Genomic DNA, 25148 nt, shown 5'->3' with positions numbered 1-25148 from the left:
CTCCAGAAGGGTTCCCAGTTTGGTTCCATGATCATGGCTGCTGCGTTCTGGACCAGAACTAAATCAAAAAATCCTCAGAGAAATAAAGGAAGAGATTATTTAAAGATGTTGGAAACGATTATTAATAAAACAAAATAATAAATGTAAAATATGACAGTAATTAATGAGGTGATAATAGTGAATCTTTTAATCTGTTTTCATGTTTATTTTTAATCATAATTCAAAGTAAAACATAATTTTTTTTTATAAACATTAAAATATGATTCAGTTATCTGAGACCCAGAATATTAAATCTGGTTCCGGTTCTGGTTCTGGTGGACTTGATGTTCTGCTCTCAGATCTTCTACACAGAGAATCTCAGAACCGGTTCTGACCCAAACGGTCTTGATGCTGATTTAGCTGGAGTTCTGGTTCTGGTCCAGTAGAACCTCTCGGTTTATCAGGAATCCATTCAAGCTGACCGGTGTCAAGGGATCCCAGTGACGTCAGAGGTGGGCGTGTTCTCGACGTGACGTCACGGCAGTCAGCCTCCTCCGCTTTAAAGCCGCCGCCGCCGCTCAGTCGGGCAGACCGACCGAGCCGCCGAACCTTGGACCGGGACCGCGCTCAGTGCCCGCTTCAGTGCCGCCTCTGCCCGGATGGAGCTGCGGGGTTCGCGCCCCGGTGTGCGCCGCTCCTGACCCGGCTCGGTTTGACCTAACGGAACCGTAAGTTCGGTTCGGCCGTCCTCCCCGTCCCGCAGCAGGCCGCCGTCTCCTCCGTGACTCGCAGGTCCCATGCGATTCTTCAGACTCACATTCAAGTGCTTCGTGGATTGTTTTTGAAGGTCGCGGTTCGGCTGTGGTTCGGTTCGTTTTTCTCTTCAGTTCAACATTTTTATTTTTATTTGACAGAAAAAAAAAATCAAAATTATTTTTAAAACATTTCGATTTTATGACCAGTTTGAAATTTAACTAAATAAACTGAAGTCCTAAATTAAAAGAGAGGAGAGGGTCCGGAGCAGACCGAACCGGACCGGCTCTGGTTCTGACTGGTCGGTGGGACTCTGACCTAGAGCTGGACTGGGGTTACTGGGGTGTTACTGGTTCTGACCCGGTGTCAGAGGGAAACTCGGTTCTAAAGCTAAAGAGCTACAGAGTTAAAGAAAGACAACCGGACTGGTTCTGATTGGGTTTTACTGCTGGTTCTGATTGGGTCTGAGTGGTTCTGATTGGGTCTGACTGGGTTCTGATTGGGTTTTACTGCTGGTTCTGAGTGGTTCTGATTGGGTTTTACTGCTGGTTCTGATTGGGTCTGAGTGGTTCTGATTGGGTCTGACTGGGTTCTGATTGGGTTTTACTGCTGGTTCTGAGTGGTTCTGATTGGGTTTTACTGCTGGTTCTGAGTGGTTCTGATTGGGTTTTACTGCTGGTTCTGATTGGGTCTGAGTGGTTCTGATTGGGTTTTACTGCTGGTTCTGATTGGGTCTGATTGGGTCTGACTGGGTTCTGATTGGGTTTTACTGCTGGTTCTGATTGGGTCTGAGTGGTTCTGATTGGGTTTTACTGCTGGTTCTGATTGGGTCTGAGTGGTTCTGACCGGGTTCTGACTGATATTCTGTGACAGAATCTAAGTGCTTCAGGGCTCACAGTGACTGGACCTTAGAACCTGTACTGGTTCCTGACTAGTTCGTTAAGTTCTGACCGGGTTCTGTCTGAGATGGAGAAACCGGCCCGGCCCGCCTCGTCCTGCTCTGTGGTTCTGGTGGAGGAGACCAAGAGGAACCCGCTCCTCCTGTCCAGCGGCTTCGCCGCCGCCAACGGGTCCCTCGCACCGCTGGCGGCGCCGACCGGCGGCGGCGTGGTCGGCGGTACCGGTCAGGATAAAAGAGGAGGCGGCGCCATCGGGACGGGTCCGGAGTACCAGGAGCGTGAGACTTGGACCCGGCAGATGGACTTCATCATGTCCTGCGTTGGATTCGCTGTCGGACTCGGAAACGTGTGGCGGTTCCCCTACCTGTGCTACAAGAACGGAGGAGGTGAGTCTCAGACCGCAGGGGGCGGGGCTAAAGCTGCAGGCCCCGCCCCCTCTGTATGTCACACACACCATGGTTCAAATACAGACCAGAACGTTTCCGATTGGACCGGGTCGGCCGTCCAGCTGCTGGTCCAACAGAACCTGCAGCATGAAAACAGAATCAGGTTTTGTTCCCAACCGAGACTCCGGATGATGGGCGGGGCTTTATAAATGGGCGGGGCTTTATAAATGGGCGGGGCTTCGACGTTCTGATCATGTTAGGCGGCGCTGGGCGGTATCGATCTGACTGACAGCAGCAGGTCCAGGCTGTATTTACACACAAGTATGGTGTGTGTGTGTGTGTGTGTGTGTGGGTGTGTGTGTGTGTGTGTGTGTGTGTGTGTGTAAGTAATAATAGCCCTGATTGTCACTATGACCCTCTGATGAAGTTGCTTCCCAGCAGGTCATGTGACCTGGCCTCGGTCCTTCCTGTCTCCTTCAGACATTAATAATTAAATCATCATCAGATGAATCAATAATTCTCCAGAAGGAAATCACCTGAGAAACTTTAAATATTTAAATTTTTTAAAACCTAGAAAATTATTTACGGCTCCATTTGGTCCAAAATTCATTAAATTCACTTTTAAAGACAAAAACTTTTCTTAGTTGTCGACTTTGTTTTTCTATGACTTTTAATTTTTGTGCTTTTATGATGTAAAGCACTTTAACTGCCTTATTGATTGATTGATTGATTGATTGATTGATTGATTGATTGAAATGTAAACTCTGCAACTATAATTAAAAACATAAAGTTTGGCTAAATTATGAAACAAGAAGGTCACCTGACTGGCTGGATCGGGCACATCAGTGGCCACCAGGGGGCGGCAGTTATCAGGCGGCTCCCAAAGCATCTGATAGAATCACTAGACAATCAATCAATCAATCAATCAATCAATCAAACCAGGAGAAATAGAAAAAATTCATATTGAGAACCTGAAATATGGTGATGAAACAAATCTGTTGATGATGATGATGATGAAGGCGAAACCTGGAAGTCATGAGAGCCACTGATGTCAGACTGCATAGATCTATGTCCCTAAACATAGATCTGCACTATAGATAGATCTATGTTTCTATCTATAGATTATCTCTATGGAGATAAGAACTGTCTGGAGCGCCAGCGCCCCCTGCTGCTCCTCAGGCAGAATGCGGCTCCAAGGCGCCGTCCTCGTTTTTCAGACCTGAGGCTGCAGCATTCATCTTTTTACATAATGTGGACAGAACCGGGTCAGAACCGGTTCAGGTCGCGTTCCTGTCGTCAGGAGCTGCAGGCTTCCTGCTGATCGGCGCCTTGGAGATTTATTTAGACCCTGGTGAGGAAGAGGAGGAGGAGGAGTCTTCATCACATCTCCTCCTGTGAAAAGGTCCTGTTCTCAGCACCGGCCCGTCGGAACCGGACAGCGAAAAGGTCTGGTTCTCACAGTGCTGTCAGACTTCCTGTAAAGGTCACATGACTGTCGCCTGATTGGCCGAAGCTGAAGGTGTTTATTAGCCGCATGGTTTGTCTCTGGTCCAAACTGAGACATCCAGGTCAGAACCGATGGTTCCCTCATCGACCCACCATGGTCCTCCTCTTCTCCTTTTCCTCTTCTTCCTCTTCCTCCTCTTCCTCCTCTCCTCCTCTTCCTCCATCAGTTCAGTTTTGTCCCATATCATCCATCAGATATTTTGTCCTTTTTCTTTCTCTCTGTCTCCTCAGTTTGTCCTTTTTGTATTTGTCCTCTAATAAATCTGAGCCACTTTGATTTATTATGCTGCAGTGTGTGTGTGTGTGTGTGTGTGTGTGTGCTACAGTCACCCTGTGAAGGACACACACACAGTGACGTGTGTGAGGATCAGTGTGTTTGTAGCAAAGCTGCTATCTGTGAGGACCAGTCAGCTGAAGACCTGGAGACCAAACGAACAATAGAGGTTGTCCACATGTCCACATGTCCTGGATGTGTGAAGCGCCACATGGAGACTGCTGCAGCCAAAGATGACCTCTGAACTGTCTCCAGTGGACAGGACCTGTGGATGTCTCCAGTGGAGACGGTGAAGGAGGGATGAGGGCGGAGGAGAGGTGAAGCCTGTCAACAGGATTAAAAGATTACAGGCCACTCCTGTTAATCTCTGCTCCACATGCTGACTCGCTCAGAAAACGAGCCGCTCGTTCTCCCGACCAAAGGTCCGTTACCATGGCGACCTGGTAACAGCGACGAGCGCCCGATACTTCTGCACAAAGGTTGTTTTTACCACCTTGAACTCAGTGTCGCTCTGTAAACCTCTGGACTAGAAACGACGTCCACGTGGAACTGTTTAGGATGCGACGCCGAGGCCAACAGGTCGACTCGGCGCCATCTTCTGGATGAAATGGAGTCAAATTTTGAATAACATCTGACAGAAGAAATGAGAAATTATAGAAATGTATTTGATACATCAATCGGAATATATGAAAAGATTTGGGAGGAAATCGCTCAGTCCTCGGCAAAGGAGGACTGAGCCGCGTGGAATTATGGGAAATGAAGGAATCTGTCAAGTGAGATGTAGGAAATCGGACACGCACCTGACATGTTATCTATCTGCCCGAGTCTCGTTGTCTGTACGCCAGATTAGCCAGACAGAAACCCTACAAACCTCCAGAGGTTTGGTTCCCTGCAGCCTTTGGTCCTTTTCTAACGGAAATCTGGAATGCTGGCGTTCCAGATGATCAAACACCTGGAAAACTCTGAAATGGTTTCTGGAAACCTGGAGTCATCAAACCCAGTTAGACCACAGACTGGTGCTTGATCCAGTTCTGATTATGATCTAGAAACAACAGATTGTTTGGTTCTGGTCGGGCTCTACATGGAGGTCCTGTATGCTCACCGAGCGGGTTTGAAGTTGCCAGAGCAATAGCTCCATGCCAACCGGAGAGAAAGAGTAAGAACAACTCCTGACTCCATGGAGATGAAGCAACAGAAACCTGTTGCTCGGTTCTAACAAGCCGGTCCAGAACAAGAACCTTTGGGATGAACCAGACGGTCCAGACAATCTGCAGAGAAACTTTCAGAATAAAACCTGCAGAGCAGAAGCTTCCATGTCTCTGAAAGGGGAAGGTTACAGTTTAGAGATCTGTGAATGAACCACTGCGATCAGTGTACGGTGCAGCTGTACATGTGATCATGGATGTGTGGACTTTTATTTATAGCCTCTGATGTAAGGAGACGTCCTGACTGACCCTGAGTCAGTTGGCAGCAGAACGGAGCGAGGAGCTAACGGCAGCCTGATCTGACCCCATGTTCCTACTTTCACTAGTCATTTGACCCTATCCTATATATGTAGGTATTTAGTATGTAAATAACCTACATAAGTTTAAATAGGACATGGCATGCTTGGTTTGTGTTGAATATGCATCAACAGGCACCAAGGCTGTATGTTGACTGACTGAAGGTTTGAGGGGAATTTGTTTCAGTGGACCATGAAGAGTTAAATGTAACTGCAGACATCAAGACTGCTAAGAGACACTATTTGATGCATTATTAGTTTTCCATCATTTTTTCATCAACTGTTGAAGGGAGAAGTCAGGAAGACGTTCCACCGCACACCTCACTACCGTCTCACTGCCCATTACCGCCACCATCCTCACATGTCTACTAGTGTCAATTATACAGCGGCCAACATTTACACTCATCAGAACCAGAACCAGTCTGCTCTGATTATAACCAAAATAAAACACTGACTCAGGTTGGAAAACATTTTGCAGAAACAATTGTTTCCACTCTATATGGTAATAAATCTGCACTCTAGTATGAAGGTCTTAGTAGATTCAGAAAATTAATTTTTAAAAGTGACTGGCAATGCTGCCAGAACCAGCTTCATTAGCCGAGACTGAGCCACTAACAAGGACTGAACGCTCACAGCGATCAGACATTCATTATAAATATGTAAGAGGCCAGTTATGGTTAGAAATGGGATTATTCTGTTCTGTTGGCCCAATGGGAATGACTCGCACTGGGCATCTAGTCAGGACTGTTGATTCACAGAGGAAGCTCACTGTGGAGCACTGCTTGGAGCCCCCAGGCCAGCAGGGGGCATCGCAGGAGGAATTGGTAGTTCTGTGAGAAGTAGAAGAAGTCTCTTCTGCTTCTGAAGGTTTCTGAATAACCCTAAACCTAAAAGAATTAAAATCATTTATTTAGGACCGGAGACCGCTCCAAAAGTGGGAAGTGAACTATAGCACAACACAGGGCATTCTGGGTAAATACAGCCAAAGCTAACATGCTAGCCTAGCGCTAGCAGCAGAAATGGCTCCTGGTCTTCAGCCAAAGACTAAAGAGAAATCCTCCAACACTAAAATCTGACGCCTCCATCTTGTTTCCATCTGGTGAAGAAGGAAGTTGCTCTCAGCGTCTTCAGAGGATTTTGTGTGGTTTCCTTCAGTGGTTCTTGGTGCAGCGCCCCCACAGGCCAGGAGGGGAACAGGTTGGTTTGACTCAGAACCACAACAGCTGGAGGTGGAGCAGGTGATGGAGTTCTGGTTCCAGTAGAACTGGGTCGACCGGACCATCAGGAGGAAACAGCCTGCGTCTTCAGCTGTTCATGGGGGAAACATGTCTGAAACATTTAGGTGTCCATGTTGCTGAGGAGGTGGATGTCCAGGTACGGTGAGGAGGAACCAGAACCTCTGATGATGAAGATGATGTTGGTGGTGATGAAGTTCAGCCTCAGGGGCGCCGCCAGGAATCTTGGGCCCCCTAACAAAAACTTAAATTGGGCCCCCCATGCAGCTGCTGTTACAATTTCTTGAGTCTATCTGACCCATCAAAAGCATCACAATTTTAAAGTCTTGCTTTCTTTGGTCCAATACTGAGAACTAGCACAATATTTACTGTTCATGAATTTCACATCCAACAGTCCACATACAGTTTAGTTTTAGATTTTTAAATGTCTCTCTCCACAAGCAACAGTCAAAAGCAACATGCAAAATATACATAAAACAATCCAGACTTCTCAAAAAATGTTATGTAGTTGCATTTTATTCAAGCTGGAGTTTATAACTTTAATAAAAATGTTTTCTCCATATTTGTTAAAGCTGTCATCATGTCATGATGCCAGTTTGTTCTGAGACAGATAATCTGTGAAAACAATCAATCTCCTCCACCTGCTCCCTGAGCTGCTATTGCTAGCTAAAGTAAAGCAACGTTCCGACCAAAACAACCAATCAGAACCAGGAGGAGGGTCTTAGCGCTGTCAATCATCCTCATTCACTCGCTGCTAAATGTGCTAAAGGTGGAGAGACATTTATCATTATTGCTAGCTACAGCACAGCGCAGAGCAAGGGGAAGGAGGAGCAGCACCACATGAGATTGTGATTGACAGCACTAAAACTCTCCTGACTCTGATTGGTTGTTTCTAGAGAGAACTGGGAGAAAGCAGAGGAAATAGATTTTTCACAGATTATCTCTCATGCCAAACTGTCACAACATAATGACAGTTTTAACAAATATGTAAAAAAATATTTTTATAAAAGTTAGTGCAGCTTTAATTTGACTAGGAGGGGAGAGAGGACGGGTCAGGAGGTCAGAGCTGCTGCTGACTGACTCACCTGTTGTTAAGAGGTAAAAGGTACAGAGACAAGTTCAATATATGAATATGTTGGTCATTTATTTCTTTAATTTATTAAATGTTAGTGAATTGGAGGCCAACAGCCTGTAGCTAAGCTAACTATGCTAAATGGTTGATAATCTCTCAGTCTACCCACCTCTCAGAGAAAAACTGGGTTATAAATGAACACTTTTACCTTTTGCTCTCTCTTATCTCTATTTTTTCAAAACCTAACTTTATAATTTTTCTTAGCAGCATAATAACAGCCACAGTGGTTCTTGTTTTCCACTGACTGCTGCTGAACATCGTCACCGTCAAGCAGGAACCAACCATTTCCTGCAGATCCAGGAGGTTCAGGGTGAATATGGATGTTTTTCTGGGAGCGGCAACATTTCATTTTTACTGCTAAAACAATTTTAGAAAACACAATATGATTCGATTTGTAATTGACAGGGCCCCAATTTTTTAAAATTTCTATGATCAAAACAAAGAAAATTGTGGAGGGCCCCCTGTCACTCAGGGGCCCTTAGGATTCTCCTAACTCCCCCCCTATACGGGCCCCGGGCCCCTGCTCAGCCTGTCAGTATTTAGCCCACTGACTGATCCAGATTAGACAGTTTAGCTCTCTAACTGCAGCTCTGCAGATTAGCGCGCTAACTGTAGCCGCGGTTCTGCTTCTGGTTTTGGATGGGACTCCAACACGTGGCGGTCATGTTAGGTGAAGCTTCACCAGGACCCTTAATGGATCCGTTTATTTTACCTGTACCGAGTTGACCTTTCACCCCCAGCAATAACAAGAAGTGATCACTTCCATCAGATTAGATTTATTGTTATTGTACAGCAAACTGTACAACGAAATCAGTAGGACAACAAACAGTCAAAACATTTAAGATTTCTGTGATCTGGGGAAACGTGGGCAGGACGATGACGACAATCTTAAAGGCTAGAATATCAGGAGCTGCTCTTCGTTCGGCCTGTTGATTATGGATCCAGTGTTTGTGACGAGGAGGTTCTGGAGGGGAGATCCATGAGTCTGTCCACTCAGCGCCGTCTGCAGAACTCCCCTCCTCGTTTTTATTAACGTTGTTAATGTACAAAACACCGACGATTCTGTCTGAGTCCCACCATAAGCCATGGAGAACCTGGTGGTCCCGACATCACCTCCGATCGAAACGAGTCATTCCATCTCTATAAAACCGCTCGACGATTACGTTCAACTTGTCCAGTTGTTAAGAAAGTTGAAAGCTGTTGCGTCCTTGTGCACCGCCATGGAAATCTACAAATGAATAATTAATGGTCAACTATATAAAAGAAAACAATAAAAACATAATTGGGTAATAAATTGAAACTAGAAAATTTCTGAAGAAATTTAACCGGGGCCTGCCAAACCGTGCCCGTCGGTTTGGGCCCAGCGTTGTCATGCTAGAAATTAGCATCAATGCTAAAGAATGCTGCAATGTAATCAATAGCATGTGGAGAATCACAAGAACGTTAAGTAAGGTGGACGTGCACCATTCAGTATGATTTAAAATTTTTGTCAAGGCTTTTATTTTGAAATTTTTGTAAAACTTCATTTCAAAGTGCCAAACTAAATCCATGTGTAACAGTGCTTTGGCTGAAAAAGTCAAATAAAGCCAAAAAGAGCAATTACATGATGTAAAAATATTCAAGGCTTTTATTTTGAAATTTTTAGTTAAGCTTCATTTCAAAGGTCCAAACTAATCCCATGTATAACAGTCATTGGGTTAAATCAGTTATATAATGCTCAACAGAGCAATTACCTGATGTAAAAATATTCAAGGCTTTTATTTTGAAATTATTATTATGCTCCATTTTAAAGTTCCGAACTAATCCCATGTGTAACAGTCATTGGATAAAATCAGTTATACAATGCTCAAAAGAGCAATAATCTCATGTAAAAATTGTCAAGGCTTTTATTTTGAAATTTTCAGTATGCTTCATTTCAAAGGGCCAAACTAATACCATGTGTAAAAGTGCTTTGGATAAAAAAGTCACATAAAGCCAAAAAGTGCAATTACATGATGTAAAAATATTCAAGGCTTTTATTTTGAAATTTTCAGTATGCTTAATTTTAAAGTTCCAAACTAATCCCATGTGTAACAGTTACTGAGTTAAATCAGTTATATACAGCCCATAGCAGCAGGTAGTTCTAAAGGCCAGTTCTCAGTCCTGATCTGTTTCAACTGAGGATAGATAGAACTACAGCGATGCGTATTTGTAGTCCTAATCAGCAGCCAATAGCCTCTTGAGTTCTGTTGCTATGGTAAATAATTTTCTCACCAAAGTGTGAACTGTTAGTGAGAGAGGCTGGGCAGACAATTGTCTGTTTGAGCCAGGCAGTTTTACTGAAAAAAAGCATTGGGAACAAATCCTTTCCGTTCGGGAACCGTAATACATATTCGAAAAGCGTTTGAAGCGTGTGAGAGGCCTATGTGTCTTCTGCGATAGTCCCGAGATTCATATCTGTACCTCCCTCACAGCAATAACAGCGATGAGAGAAAGAAATGTTTTGCCCAGATCTGAAATTCTAGTCAAATACATGGGAGAGAGCCTGAGACAGCCTCAGAAAATCCTGTCGCATGACTTTGCTCTGAAGCACCGTGACAGAAAACCGTACGATCTAGATAAATTTCGAAAACATTTTACCGGAGCAGACATGCGTATCAATGTCAGGACCGATTTTGATACCAATCGTGCGATATTTGTGGGCGTGATGGCGATTTCAAAATTATTTTGGGGTGAAAAATTCTCTTCATTTCTCACTCTAGCAGAGGGGCAATCAGACAGAGAGACACTCTAATTTTAGGAAAAATGAGAAACTTTGGGTCGCTTAGAGACAAATTGTGGACAAACCGTAATTGGTATCGACGAGCCGTCTTCACTTTCGAAGAGATCACAGACGTATCTACAAAATGAAATTTGAATGGCATTTCTACGTGAATTCGTGACGACACAGAAAATCCTCAAAAATAGGGTATTTGTAGGATTTTTCCCATTGACTTATAATGGGGTTTTTTTCGTAGTTTTTTGCGAATTATGTCGCCACGTTAACCCCGAATCCCACCAAAAGTAATAGCTCCAATGGCGTGAATTTTCTGCACGTTTTGATACCTCATTTGTAGGTGTGCACGCAGCGGTATGAGCCGCATTAACGGTTACGGAATGAAAAATAAAGAATTGGGAGAATAGTAATAGGTTCCTGCCATTGCTTTGCATGGCAGGCCCCAACAATTAAGCCGTCAAAGTTCCAGCAAATTTTCAGAAAATCCACCCGTCCGTATGCGCAAAGTTTTCCGGTCGCCAAGAGAGCTGAAAGCCGCTGCGTCCGTCTGTTTTATCAGAGAGAAGCTGATGAAACAGTCCCACTGTCTGGTTCTGGTTCTGGTCCGGTTCTAATAAGGTACGGCCAGGTGTAGCAATGAAGGAAGTCTGAGAGGTTCGGCGGGGCGGGTGGTGGACAAGGTTCTGTCAGCGAACCAGTGGGACGAATTTGAGTTTTACTTGAAGTTGAAGGAATTCGGTTTGGTTGAGAGAGAGATGGGAAACCGAGTACCGAGGGTCCCGGGACAGAACCCTGGGGAACCCCCGAGGTGACAGTAAATGATTTCAACTGAACAAACTGAACGCAGCCTGAATGGAACGGGTCGCCCCGCTCTGCCCGCCCTCATCCTTTCATCCGCCTCGCTGGATCTCCTGCTGCTGTGGAAGCTGTGATCCTGGGTTGTTCTACCTTCTAAGGTTCTGCACAACTTGGTCTGAACCAGAACCGGGTGGAAAATGAGTCCAAGAGCAGATGGTCCGGACCAGATCCCTTCGGCCTCAAACGGACCACAACGTTTTCCAGATGAACCAAACCAGTTCACTCTGCATTTACTCATTCATTTTGAGTATTCAGCTCCTCAGTGTGGCTGGTGTTTCTGACTGTCCCTGAATGCATTGTGTGTGTTTCCCCAGGCGTCTTCCTGATCCCGTACCTGCTGATCGTTTTCGTGGGAGGAATCCCGATTTTCTTCCTGGAGATCGCTCTGGGTCAGTTCATGAAGGCCGGCAGCATCAACGTGTGGAACATCGCTCCGCTATTCAAAGGTGGGTCCGCTTTACCAGAACCTTGGCTGATTTGCTACTCAACGTGTTTAAACTTGTTCACTTGTCTTGGACTTCAGGCTGGTTGATGCGACGGACCGTCTGGTTCTTTGGTTCAGATCCGAATGCAGCATTTACATGCTGACGACGCCCAGCCTTATGTTTCTGAGTCAGTCCAGAACTGAATCTGTTGGCAGGAAACAATATTGCAGAATATTTGTGGTTGTGTTTTATTATTAACTCGGGTTTTAATATTATATTATAATAAGCTATATTACAACCCAACCGTTATAATATAGTTTATTATAATATTATCATAATAAGCTATGATAATATTAGGTTCCTATCATAGCTAATAATGTGTTTTATTAGCTATGATAATAAAACACATTAATCGGGTTAATTAAATCTTTGAACTGAATGATTTTCGTGCCTCTGAACATCCAGACTTTATTTCCTTTCTGTCAGAAACTGAGTTTTGAATTCAGTGAAATTAAAAATAGTTGATTCTACAGAACAACTTTTGAATCAACATTTAAATAGTTCAATTTAACACACAGTGAATTTGGTCCTTATGAGAATAAAGTTAATTGAACTGGTTTTGATACGCAGCCTGCTTTACTGAAATTATTCTGAAAAAGTTCATCAACTTCGAGGGAGAAAATTAAATTCCAAATACGGATTCATACTGATTGTTGATATATATAGTCATGATTTCATCCATTTAATATTTACCTGCCCATGTTAGAAGAGTCCACAGATTAATAAATATAAACTTTTCAGCTTGACTGTGCATAAACCGAACATAGAACTAGTTCTTCTAAAATGTGACAAACCTGAGAGAATAATTCTTCTGGGTTTAAAAAATTAGTAGCAAAAACATAACAGAATAAAAACATAAACTTCTGATAGAGGAAAGTTTTTGTCCTTTTTCAACATTTAACTGGGATAAAACTCCTGGAGAAGAAAGATCGTTTTTACAAGAATGTTCACATAATTAAACATGTAAAACACAATAACACAATATCAATAACGTTGTCACAATCTGTCCCAGATTAAGTCCAGCTGAAAATCTGAGGACATGTTGGTTTGATAACCTGGAAGAATCTGCTTGGTCGGCAGTTTGAAGGTTCATGAGTCGCTCAGACCTTCAGTCCTCACAACCATAAATCCTTTCCTGGCGCTGCTTCCTGTTATCAGCTTCACACGTACTAACAGGAATGATGACAGTTTACTGCATCTGAGGGAGCTGACCGAGCAGCTCCTTGAACGGAGCGAGAACGCAGTGAAAATGTAGCGAGAACGCAGTGAAAATGTAGCGAGAACACAGTGAAAACACTATGAAAATGTAGCGAGAACGCAGTGAAAATGTAGCGAGAACGCAGTGAAAATGTAGTGAGAACGCAGTGAAAACACCATGAAAATGTAGCGAGAACACAGTGAAAATGTAGCGAGAACGCAGTGAAAATGTAGCGAGAACGCAGTGAAAATGTAGCGAGAACGCAGTGAAAATGTAGCGAGAACACAGTGAAAATGTAGCGAGAACGCAGTGAAAATGTAGCGAGAACGCAGTGAAAATGTAGCGAGAACACAGTGAAAACACCATGAAAATGTAGCGAGAACGCAGTGAAAATGTAGCGAGAACGCAGTGAAAATGTAGTGAGAACGCAGTGAAAACACCATGAAAATGTAGCGAGAACACAGTGAAAATGTAGCGAGAACGCAGTGAAAATGTAGTGAGAACGCAGTGAAAACACCATGAAAATGTAGCGAGAACACAGTGAAAATGTAGCGAGAACGCAGTGAAAATGTAGCGAGAACGCAGTGAAAATACCATGAAAATGTAGCGAGAACGCAGTGAAAATACCATGAAAATGTAGCGAGAACGCAGTGAAAATGGAGCGAAAACGCAGTGAAAATGGAGCGAAAACGCAGTGAAAATGGAGCGAGAAAGCAACAGTGGAGAGGAAAACTCCTGGCTGTCCATGTGGTAGACGGGGGGACGTGTCCTGGTGTCCTGGTGTCCTCCGCCTGTCGCCCCTAAAGATGGCCGCTGGGTGGGTAGAATGACTTTTGTTAGATTAAATAAAAATGACCTGAAATAGAAAACGTGTTCATACACTACATAAAATAATGCATTTTTAATTCAAACTAAAATATATATATTTAATATAAACATTTTTACTTTTTTTTCTTGAAAAGATCCAAAACCTGACATTTTAATGTAAGTCTAAGTTAGGTGAACCCATGTCTTTGTTTCCTAGAAAATAACAATTGAAATAAATAAAGACAAAAAGTTAAACACTAACAAAAGTCTAAAAATAATTGGAAAAAAATGTCAATAGTTTTTGGTAGATTAAAATTTTGATTTTGAGATTTTTTTTAATAAAACTGACAAGTTTTCAATGGAAATAATTTGTAATTTTTCCTTCTTTTGTCCAGAAGGAAAAAACATAAAATAAAATAAAAGAAGTAAATCTGGGAGAGGAGAATTTATTTCTTACTAAACAACTGAAGAAATATGAAAATCCACTGAAGCTTCCAGGAAGTGACATAAATGTTCATAACCCTAAGAGGAGCTGCGTAATAACCGCTGCCTGTTTATTACTGTAACCATGACAACAAGGTCTTTGCAAGTGTGCAAAGTTAATATGTGAAGTTTGGTTTCCTTTGATGAGGTCAAACATTAAACTGGTCTCCAATAAAAAGTTTATAATATTCCCAGCAGAACCAGTTGTGGATTTTAGGCTCCATTGTTTGTTCAATCATAAGGAGAATATTCTGGAAAAGTTTCCAGATTCCAGGTCTCACCTCAACGTCAACCACCTGATACAGATTCATGTTTGAAGACTAGGAGCCTGTCAGTGCAGCAACGTGGTTCTTAATGAGCCGCATGTTTGGAAAGTTTTCCGTGTGAAACTTCAGGTTTTGACCACGTCTGCGTTCTGTGCAGGTCTGGGCTACGCCTCCATGGTCATCGTGTTTTTCTGCAACACTTATTACATCATGGTTCTGGCCTGGGGCTTCTACTACCTGATCAGGTCCTTTAGCTCCGCCCTCCCCTGGTCCACCTGTGACAACGAATGGAACACGCCCAACTGCCTGGAGACCTTCCACCACCTGCACTGCGCCAACGCCAGCCTGGCCAACGCCACCGTGGGCGGAGCCAACCTGACCTGTTCCGACCTGGCCGACGCCCGCTCGCCCATCATCGAGTTCTGGGAGTGAGTACCGGTTCCGGGCCGAGTCGGGTCGGGGTCGTCTTTCTGACCCGGTCTGTGCCCGCGCAGGAACAAAGTGCTGAACATCTCGTCCGGACTGGACCAACCGGGTCGGATCAACTGGGAGCTGATGCTGTGTCTGATGGCCGTCTGGGTTCTGGTTTACTTCTGTGTCTGGAAAGGAGTCAAGTCCACCGGCAAGGTACCATTCAGACCGCTGGGACCAGTGTGTTATGGACCAGTGGGACCAGTGTGTTATGGACCCACTGGGACCAGTGTGTTATGGACCAGTGGGGCCAGTGTGTTACAGTGGGACCAGTGTGTTACAGTGGGACCAGTGTGTTACAGTGGGACCAATGTGTTACAGTGGGACCAGTGTGTGGTCAGGTGCGGCTGCCTGCAGGTGTTTCTGATGTGATAAATATAAAACATTTAAATATTGAATGTGCTGCAGTTGAAAGACGTCGGCCAGCAGAGACCTGCTCCGATTATCATCTTTAGTTTTATATAATTTCATTTTCAGGAAGTTTTCAGTTTTTCTCTCCTGCTGGATTTTTGTCCAACATGTAAAACAGAAACATGTGAGTCGGAGTCAGAGGGGAAAATGCCGCACCGCCCCTTTAAGTCCTCAGCTGACACCTCTGATTCACCCTGGATGTGTCACCGGGCTGCAGTCACATGACCAATTCAGAGTTGCTATGACGACCTTGGGGGGAGGCATTGAGGCCCTGTGAGGTGGCGGGACACGATTGGCCGGCCGAGAGGAGGGCGGGCAGCTCGTCTGCAGCGGGACGTGACCGAGAGGCCGCATGTTGAGCTGCGATGCTGCGATGCTGCGTCTGCAGCCATCAGACGCTGGGAAAATACCAAATGCAGAAACATCCAGACGCTGAGGGAGACGAGCGCTGCCGGGTTCAGAACCGGCACCTGAAGAACCTCCAGAAAGTTCTGGTCCAGAAGCAGGAAGTGTTAGAAAGCAGGAGGTCAGATGGCAGGGCTCCGCTTGGCTCTCCAGAAACATCGAGATCCGCTCTGAGAGGTTAGGTTCTGGTTTTCAGAGGAACTCGTCACTTTTTGTGGTCTGTCTTCATCTGATGATGTTTTGTCAGAGCCGCTTTACGCTCAGCGGGTCGGGGTCGGGGTTAGGGTTAGGGTTAGGCTACACAAACAGCTGCTGCTGTTGTTCATCAGCAGGGGGCTGAAAGAAGAGACAGAGAGAATCCTCCAATCCCAGTTCCCACTCCTCTCATGTCTCAAATATTCAACATTCACAACTTTTCCTCAAAATGTAAACATATTAACCCAAAAATGAAATAAAATAAATAATTCAACCAAATGAAAAGTAAAATGAAATCAGTGAAACAAGGGAGTGTATCACAGCTCTATGGACTCCCTGCTAAAACCAGTAAGAAAGACGAGGCTACTGGTCTGGGTGGGTCTGAACCGTCCTGGTTACAGCGGCTGGCAGACTGGTGAAGGACACTGACGTTGAAGAGGAGCCAGCATCGACTCTCCATGGACGGCATCGAGCTTTACGCCGAGAATGAGCGAGACCTCGACTCTGGTCCGACGAGCAACGGCACCAAAATGCCCTTCAGACTGGGTCGGTGTGGCACAGGGCAGGAGATTGCTTCTCTCAATGAAGCGGAGGAAGGAGGCCTAGTGCGCATTGGAACCAGCATCCAGAGGTCAAACCTTTCACCAGCACGTTTGGCCATGAGGAAACTTCAACAACTCCAAAGATATTTGACGTCATTCTCAGCTTAATATGCAAATTTTAACCAACTTGGACAAGTCTGAACTTGTAGAGCAAAAAATCTAATCAAATAAATAACGCAAAGCCTCGGCGCCAGTTCAGACTCATCAACATTGCTTCATATGTCAGGAAAACAATCTGCTCTGAAGGAGCAACTCAGTGATTGAGCAACAAGTAATGACTCAGTTCTAACCGTCTTCTAGCTTCCGATGTGGACAGAAGTCATGGAGGCAAAGTTGGTTCTGCTTCTGTTTGTTACTGTGGAAAATCAGTGAGGGACCAGATTGGTGCTTTAGTTTCTGAAGGACGATGGTTGGATGGATGTTTGGTTGGATGTTTGTTTGGTTGGATGTTTGTTATGAATCCTAAAGTTGAATCCTTCCTAATAATAACACTGTAAAATGTTATTGTTGTATGAACGAATTTAACAAAAAGGTTTTATGAAAAGTTTTTATAATAACGTTTGTAACATCTGATGGAATATTTCTGGAAAGTTCTCAGGCGTTTTCTGTAATCGGTTGAGCAGCAGAACCGATCCAAACAGACCGTTTTAGTTTCTGTAACAGTTGCTGGAGAGTTCTAGTTGCATGTTCCTGCAGGACCAAACCCTAACTCGGGTTCTGCCGGTTCCGTTTCAGATCGTTTACTTCACGGCCACCTTTCCCTACGTGGTTCTCATCATCCTGCTGGTGCGAGGCGTCACGCTGCCGGGAGCGTACGACGGCATCATGTACTACATCAAACCGGACTGGTCCAAACTGGAGGAGGCTCAGGTAGGTCCAGCCTGCGGGCGGCTTTGCCCTGAGCACTGCCTGTCAGGAACAACACATCTGCTTTCCATTAACCTAAACTCATATTTTCTTCTTCAGTCGTTAAAGTTTTGGATTTAGGAAAAGCAGATTTTTATGGAAATGAACGACTTGTGCTGCCAACTCACCGAACTGTTTGCTATGAAATGTCCTGCTGGACGTTTCTTCCTGTTAAAGGGGAGTTCTTCCTCTCCTCTGTCGCCACATGCAGGCTCGGTTGAGGGATTGCTGTAAAGTTAACCACACAACACAAGCGCCCCCTGCTGGTCCAGGGAACGAATGACTCGATGTTCTGCTGGGTTTAATCAGAAACGTTTCAATACTAAAGTTGGACTCCGATGATTTTTTGTGCCTTGAAACGATTATTGTTGTGAATCGGATTCTGAAATAAAAGACCTTTGACCTTTGACCCCACAGGTGTGGATAGACGCTGGAACGCAGATCTTCTTCTCCTACGCCATTGGACTGGGAGCGCTGACCGCACTGGGAAGCTACAACCGCTTCAACAACGACTGCTACAAGTACCAGAGCCGCAGGACTGGACCTCAGAACCAGACAGAACCTCAGAACCGGACAGAACCTTAGAACCAGACAGAACCGGACAGAACCTTAGAACCGAACAGAACCTTAGAACCAGACAGAACCTCAGAACCGAACAGAACCGGACAGAACCTTAGAACCGAACAGAACCTTAGAACCAGATAGAACCTCAGAACCAAACAGAACCTTAGAACCGAACAGAACCTTAGAACCAGACAGAACCTCAGAACCGAACAGAACCTTAGAACCAGACAGAACCGGACAGAACCTTAGAACCGGACAGAACCTTAGAACCAGACAGAACCTTAGAACCAAACAGAACCTTAGAACCGGACAGAACCTCCAAACCGGACAGAACCTTAGAACCAGACAGAACCTCAGAACCGAACAGAACCTTAGAACCGAACAGAACCTTAGAACCAGACAGAACCGGACAGAACCTTAGAACCGGACAGAACCTTAGAACCAGACAGAACCTTAGAACCAAACAGAACGTTAGAACCAGACAGAACCTTAGAACCGGACAGAACCTCCGAACCGGACAGAACCTCCGAACCGGACAGAACCTTAGAACCAGACAGAACCTTAGAACCAGACAGAACCTCAGAACCTTAGAACCAGACAGAACCGGACAGAACCTCAGAACCGGACAGAACCGGACAAAACCACAGAACCGGACAGAACCTTAATGGAGTACCGGGGTTCGGTTCAGCTGGTGTCGATGGAACCGAACCGCGGCGTTGCTCCAGAGGTTCTGATCTTCTTCTTCTGCTGCTCTGCAGGGACGCCTTCGTCCTGGCGCTCATCAACAGCGGCACCAGCTTCTTTTCTGGCTTCGTGGTTTTTTCCATCCTGGGCTTCATGGCGGCTGAGCAGGGAGTCGACGTCTCCCAGGTGGCTGAATCAGGTAAAACCCGCCCAGAGCTCCGAGTTTAGCGCCATTTACTCTGCAGCGCAACCAGCGGGGGCTACTTCCTGGTAGCAGGAGGCTATCCTTCCTGAACTAGCTACTGGTCTGATTAATGATGGGCCGATGTCGCTCACTGAGCAACCGGTGAAATGAAAAATACTAGCTAGCGTTAGCTTTGGAGAGGCTGGATTAGCCTTTAACACTGGATAGGCTAACATTAGCTCTGGATAAGCTGGTAATACCATTCAATAGGCTAACGACTAGCGTTCCTCGGCTGGTCACCCATAGCTTGTACTTTCTTCTTGAACAGAAACTGTGTCTAGTAAAATGGTTTACGTGGCGTATCTGTAAGACGTTAAATGGTTTGACGTTTTTTGACAGTTTACTGTAATCCAACGTGAGGCCGTCAGCTAACTTCAGCACCATCTGAAGCTGAAGTTAGCTTCAGATTGATCCGATTCCACCAAATGTTTTGATGTTTAGCATCTTTAATTAGCTCCAATTTAAAAACTTTGATGCTCAGCCTCTTCAAACATGAACTTGATTATATTGAAAGCAGAATATTTGAAACCTAGATAGGTTTAATAGCTTTAAAAGTTTTAAATATTGTGCTTTTATTCTACGGCATGTGGATGAGTCCGTCCTGTCGGTGTTTCAGGTCCGGGTTTAGCCTTCATCGCGTATCCAAAGGCGGTCAGTCTGATGCCGGTGGCTCCGCTCTGGGCGGCGCTCTTCTTCTTCATGTTGCTGCTGCTTGGACTTGACAGTCAGGTGACCAAGAACACCTACAAACTCGTCTCTGAATTTATTCTGCTGTGTTTAGTCATTTCACCATGACGTAAATTTAGTTTTAATCCAGTTTTATTCCATCACTCTGGCAGGAAATGGAGATAAAACGACCTCTGGCAGATCAGGGTTATGGTTTTGTCTTGTCCATTTTTACTGCATTGACCTGAACTGACTGAGGGACTGGACTGGACCGGACTGGACTGGACTGCACAGGACTGGACTGCACAGGACTGGACTGGACTGGACTGGACAGGACAGGACAGGACAGGACTGGACTGCACAGGACTGGACTGGACAGGACAGGACAGGACTGGACAGGACTGGACAGGACTGGACTGGACAGGACAGGACAGGACAGGACAGGACAGGACAGGACAGGACAGGACTGGACTGGACTGGACTGGACGCCTCCACCTCATAACTACAGAAAACAAAACAATAAACCACAATAAACCAATAATGTGGTTCGTCACCTGCTGACCATAATTATTGCAAATAATAATTTAATTTGGGATAATTATTAATTGTGAAAAGAGACTAACTGTTTTTAATCAGTCAGACTGTTCTTTTCAGTAAGTATTTTCAGATTAACTCATTTTTTTTACATTTTATTTAAGATCAAGTTTATTTTGTACTAAACACACAGAAATATCCCAAAATATGTAAAAACCTGATCATAAAAAATGTCCATTTAAAGATTTTCCAAGGTTTTTGATGAGTGATTTCTGTCTCCAGTCCTGAAACTGCAGAAAAAATATTTCATAATTGTTACAGAAACTAAAGAAGGAATCCGTGGCGGCCAGGAATCAGCCTGTCGTTTCTCAGCCTTCCTGTTCTGATGCGGTTGGATCATCGTGATGAAGATGAAGGCGATGCCTGTGATGCCTTCAGGGAGGCTCAGACTTCCAGCTCTAACATTGTTTTGTGTTCCTACAGTTTGTCGGGGTGGAGGGATTCGTCACGGGGATTCTGGACCTGTTTCCTGGGAAATATTACCACCGTTACAAACGTGAGATCGCCGTGGCGATCTGCTGTTTACTGTGCTTCATCATTGACCTCTCCATGGTGACGCAGGTCAGCAGAGAAACTTTCACCTGCTCAGTTTTAGCTGCAGGAGTCCAAACGCTGGGGAAGGAGATTGTTACTATTTGGACATGTTTCTGCAGGGAGGGATGTACGTCTTCCAGTTGTTTGACTATTACTCAGCCAGCGGCATGACGCTGCTGTGGCAGTCCTTCTGGGAATGTATTGTAGTTGCCTGGGTCTACGGTATGTAACACACACACACACACACACACACGCTGTGGTATTACATTGCAGGGTGCAGCTGAGTGATCCTTAAATAGGACATGAGATCAGATTTTAACTCCAAGTAAAGGTCAAAGTTCAGAGCCTTCAGTTTAAATTTGGAGATTTTGGGGCTTTTTGTCTTTCTGTCAAAAAAATCATCTAATAATTCTTATTTTTTCTGTAAATTAATGTTTGATAAATCAGACTGCTACTGAATGTGTTATTCTCATTTGCATGTGACCTGAAGCAGTGGCTTGGGGTCAGAGGTCAGGCGGGGCTCAGGTGGTGCCATGTTTTGTGACAGTCTTGGTGACTGTGGCGTCCCTCAGGGCTCGGTTCTGGCTGATTACAAACATTTAGCGTTTTGGAGTTGATGGACCGCCATCCTGACAGAACCACTGAGTTCTGGAGCTGAGCTCCTTAAAGACCCGAAAACATTGGTGCTGAGGAGGTTCTGACCCATCCACTCAGTGACATGGTGGCTGCAGAAACGCAGCTCAACCCGTCATTATAGTGAGAGCAGTTGTAATACTCTGTGATGGCGCTAGAGGGCGCCTGTAGCTAGCCCAGGCTGAATCAGGGGTGTGAACCGGGTGTGTGGTTGTGTCCCAGCTGATGGTGTCTCTGCAGGTGCAGACCGGTTCATGGACGACGTGGCCCGTATGATCGGCTACCGGCCGTTCCCCTGGATGAAGTGGTGCTGGTCGTTCATCACGCCGTGCGTCTGCATGGTGAGACCCACAGCTTCCTGTCCGTCACCAATTACGGCCCCAGTAACACGACTCCTCTGCCACATCAGGGCATTTTCCTGTTCCACCTGGTGAACTACAAGCCGCTGACATACAACACGGTGTACGTGTACCCGTGGTGGGGCGAGGTGATCGGCTGGTGCCTGGCTCTGTCCTCCATGCTCTGCATCCCCGTCAGCCTCCTCTACAAGCTGTTCAGAGCCAAAGGAACCTTCAGAGAGGTCAGTCAGGATAGAGAAGAACCAAGACAGCACAACAGCTGTTCTGCTACAGAAGATAGTGGTTTATTAAATGTACATGAAATAAAAATGTTCATTTGTTGCAGCAAAACCTGTAACCCATCATTTTCAGTGCCAGCAGGGGGTGATAGTGTGCAAGTACGTCTTGAAGGTCAGCAAGAAGAAGAGTATCTAGGTAAGCTGCGTAAAAACTGATCCAGCTGGGATTGTAAACTTCACGGCTCCTATATTGCCTTTACTGTCGTTAAAATATGTAAACCAACTGCGGCCGTTTAATAAATCGATAAACGATTAAGAAATGAGTCTGAATGCTCTGGCCAGAGTCAATTGTGAGCAGTGTGATTTGAGCTCTTTGAGGGTTAAATATTATTTTAAATGTGATATGACTGTAATGAAGAGGTGGCAGAAACATTAAGAACCGTGTTAAACACTACCAGAGCACCTAGAATCATTTCTTAATCGTTTACTGATTTATTAAATGGCTGCAGTTGGTTTACATATTTTAACGGCAGCACAAGGCAGGCAGTGCGACGGTCAAACAGTTTAAAGAGTCAAATACGAACTAATACATTAGATTTTCTCCATCAATGTGACGGCATTGATGGAGATGCCGTCACATCTCCATCAATGTGAGATGGAAGTTTCCAATCCCAGCTGAATCAGTATTTATTCAACTTAAGTAAATATTCTTCTTCTTGATGGTCTTAAGACCTACCTGCTCTCTATCGCCCCCTGTGGTCACTGAAAATGGTGGGTGACAGGTTTTGACGCAACATCTTCAGTGTCTATAAATAGAAACCCTAAAGTTAAAGCATGAACTTCTGGTTCTGGGTGTGCTTACCCAATCCACTCAATTTTTAGTCGTCATGGCAACAACAGAAACAGGAACTGAAGATGATGAGAAGTCTTTCTAGACCTGAACGACTTCCCGACCACAGATCCATCTGGAGAGATCTTTTTCCAGCCGTCAACAATCTAATTGATCACCTGAACAATACAACATCACAGCAGTGTGGGAATGGGGGGATGACGGGACGGGGGAATGACGGGACGGGGGACTGACGGGACGGGGGACTGACGGGACGGGGGAATGATGGGACGGGCGACGGATTCCTCTGTCCGGTTCAAGCTGATGTAGGTTCTGGTTTGGGTTCCTAGTGAACGTCGTCAATGTTTCTCCGTTGTTTCCATTGATCTTCTCACTAGTCGTGTCGAAGTGCAGGTCCAGACGTCAACCTCGACTCCCAGTCAGTAGGAAGGTCTGGCGTTCTGGAACGGACGGGTTGGGTTCATTGTCCCGGTGAATGCTGATTGGCTGAGAAGCCAGAGGTGCAGCCATGTTTTTGATCATGACTTCCCTGTGTTGCAGCGCTGGGCCCACCTGACCAGTCCTGTGTGGGGCCCCCACCACCTGGAGTACATGGCCCCCGACATCGGACCCCTGAGCTCGCTGACGCCCGGTTCTGATGACAACAAGGTCATCATCTTTGAGAGCGTCATGTAGACCGGACCCGCCGGACCCTCCCAAGACAAGATGGCCGACCTCCACCCTCACCTCCCACCGCTTTCTGCACCGGGCATCATGAATGAGCTGGACTCTGATTGGTCCCCACGGCAACCAAAGCTTTTCCCAGGTTCCCCTGGGACTTCTGGTTCTGTTGGGTTCCGGTTCTCCCGATGTAGGATGAAAGGTGGATCGTGACGATCCCAAACAACTCGTCTTCCCGTGAGGGCCACAGGGTCAGTTTAGTCTTGGGTCGGACAGTCGGTCAGCACAAACCTGAACCGGACAAACAGCCATGATGGACTCGCTGTCAGCCAGAACCTCCAGAACCTTCAGCCGACAGAGTTTGGATCGTTGCTGTTTGTCAGGACAGACAGAGTTCTAGACAGAAGCACCGACTGGTTCCCTTCGCGTCCCCTTCAGGTTCTGAGATCAGATTTAGTCTGTTCTCTTCTGAGTGCCAAAAGGTTCTGATGTCAGAACCAGGCTGCTGCCAGCGACCTGGTTGCTCTGCCTCATCAACACTGCGGTCCAGTTGGTTCTGCCCATCTCTGTTGGGTTTCGTCCCGCTTCCTCTCTTTCTCATCTTGTTAGCAGAAGAATAAAATGCTTGGCTGGTTCTGTCCATAAACCCATTAGAACTGGTAACCAGGTCGGGAGGAGAGTCATTTTGATCCGAATGTCGTCCGGAAACCTGAAGAGAGCCGGCGGACTGACAGCGTTGTCGAGCGTTGCCTTATGTTGTTGTCTCACCGTTAGAGTTCAAACGGTTGACCTGTGACCTCCTGTTTGCTGTCGGTGGGCGTGTCTAAGACTCTGTCTCCTAGCAACCAGTTAGCATCCCGCCGTTGCCGGGAAACAAGCATCCAAATGTGGGAAAACCAGATCCGTTTGCACATTGTTGTGAAATAATGAAAAAATCAGTTTTTGTTTTTGTAAAATAAACAGAAGTTTATTTTTTGGAGGCTTTTATTTTGGTGAAGAAATCTCTATATTGAATCTTTGAGCTATATTTGATGCAGTATCACTGGGATGATGATGATGATGATGATGATGATTTCTGGCTGATTGTTCACGTTCGGTCGGCGAACACAATCCACCGCTTCAGTCCTACCTCACTTCTCTTTCAGACTTTCAAAATTAAACACCTGAGTATTTTTAGCCAATGTTGGCGCCCCGTGGGAGTCGGAAGAATCGGAACCCGCTGCTGGTTCTGATTCTTCAGCGGGTCGTAAATCCCAAACAGGAAACAGGAAACCCATATGGTGCTGCGGCGGCTAACGTGAACAAGCAGCAAAGGCCGGTGCTTTTATTGTGGCGGGTTTGCTGCGATGCAGTGATTTGTGAAAGGGAAACCTGTCCTTTATTTTAACGTTCAAAGTGCTAAAGTGTTTCCATGGTGATGTTCTGTCCCATCATTTCCCCTGCTGGACGTTCGGCTCCGTTTTCACTTTGACCAGGAAATGAATCTTCTTCCTGCTGCTAACCTGAAACCTGAACGTCAGCAGAAAAAACATTCAGCGTCAAACTGAGCAGATTTCTGATTTAGGCTCAAAACTTTAATGAATTAAAATGTTAATTTATCAAAACATTATAAAAGCTGATCAACTACAACAAGGA

At 45.3% G+C, this 25148-nt stretch overlaps 1 protein-coding gene and 1 non-coding gene across 51 annotated transcripts; one reads left to right on the top strand and one right to left on the bottom strand.

The window, feature by feature from the left end:
- Nucleotides 1-547: 547 nt before the first annotated feature.
- Nucleotides 548-25148, top strand: slc6a8 (solute carrier family 6 member 8). The gene is made up of 13 exons (XM_032561399.1): nt 548-2017; nt 11593-11724; nt 14675-14945; nt 15012-15144; nt 17337-17471; nt 17925-18028; nt 18830-18954; nt 19616-19728; nt 20683-20820; nt 20913-21015; nt 21667-21767; nt 21836-22006; nt 23394-25148. The coding sequence occupies exons 1-13, from the start codon at nt 1699-1701 to the stop codon at nt 23526-23528; spliced, it is 1980 nt and encodes a 659-aa protein (XP_032417290.1). The 5' UTR covers nt 548-1698; the 3' UTR covers nt 23529-25148.
- LOC116719090 (uncharacterized) lies at nt 17992-18857 on the bottom strand. Of its 50 annotated transcripts, XR_004339110.1 has the most exons (6): nt 18666-18732; nt 18604-18631; nt 18506-18559; nt 18370-18459; nt 18224-18333; nt 18053-18151 (listed from the first exon to the last, which is right to left on the bottom strand). It is a non-coding gene; the product is annotated as an uncharacterized LOC116719090 (transcript). The 50 variants fall into 50 exon arrangements; XR_004339127.1 differs by lacking the exon at nt 18506-18559 and having other exon boundaries at nt 17996-18151; nt 18296-18351; nt 18432-18459; nt 18578-18631; nt 18666-18740; XR_004339125.1 differs by lacking the exon at nt 18604-18631 and having other exon boundaries at nt 18224-18315; nt 18442-18459; nt 18506-18595; nt 18714-18857.

This window comes from Xiphophorus hellerii, chromosome 1, assembly GCF_003331165.1.
Source record: "Xiphophorus hellerii strain 12219 chromosome 1, Xiphophorus_hellerii-4.1, whole genome shotgun sequence".
Taxonomy (NCBI): Eukaryota; Metazoa; Chordata; class Actinopteri; order Cyprinodontiformes; family Poeciliidae; genus Xiphophorus; species Xiphophorus hellerii.
The sequence above is the reverse complement of the archived record's forward strand: the minus strand, read 5'-3'. Positions and strand labels throughout refer to the sequence as shown.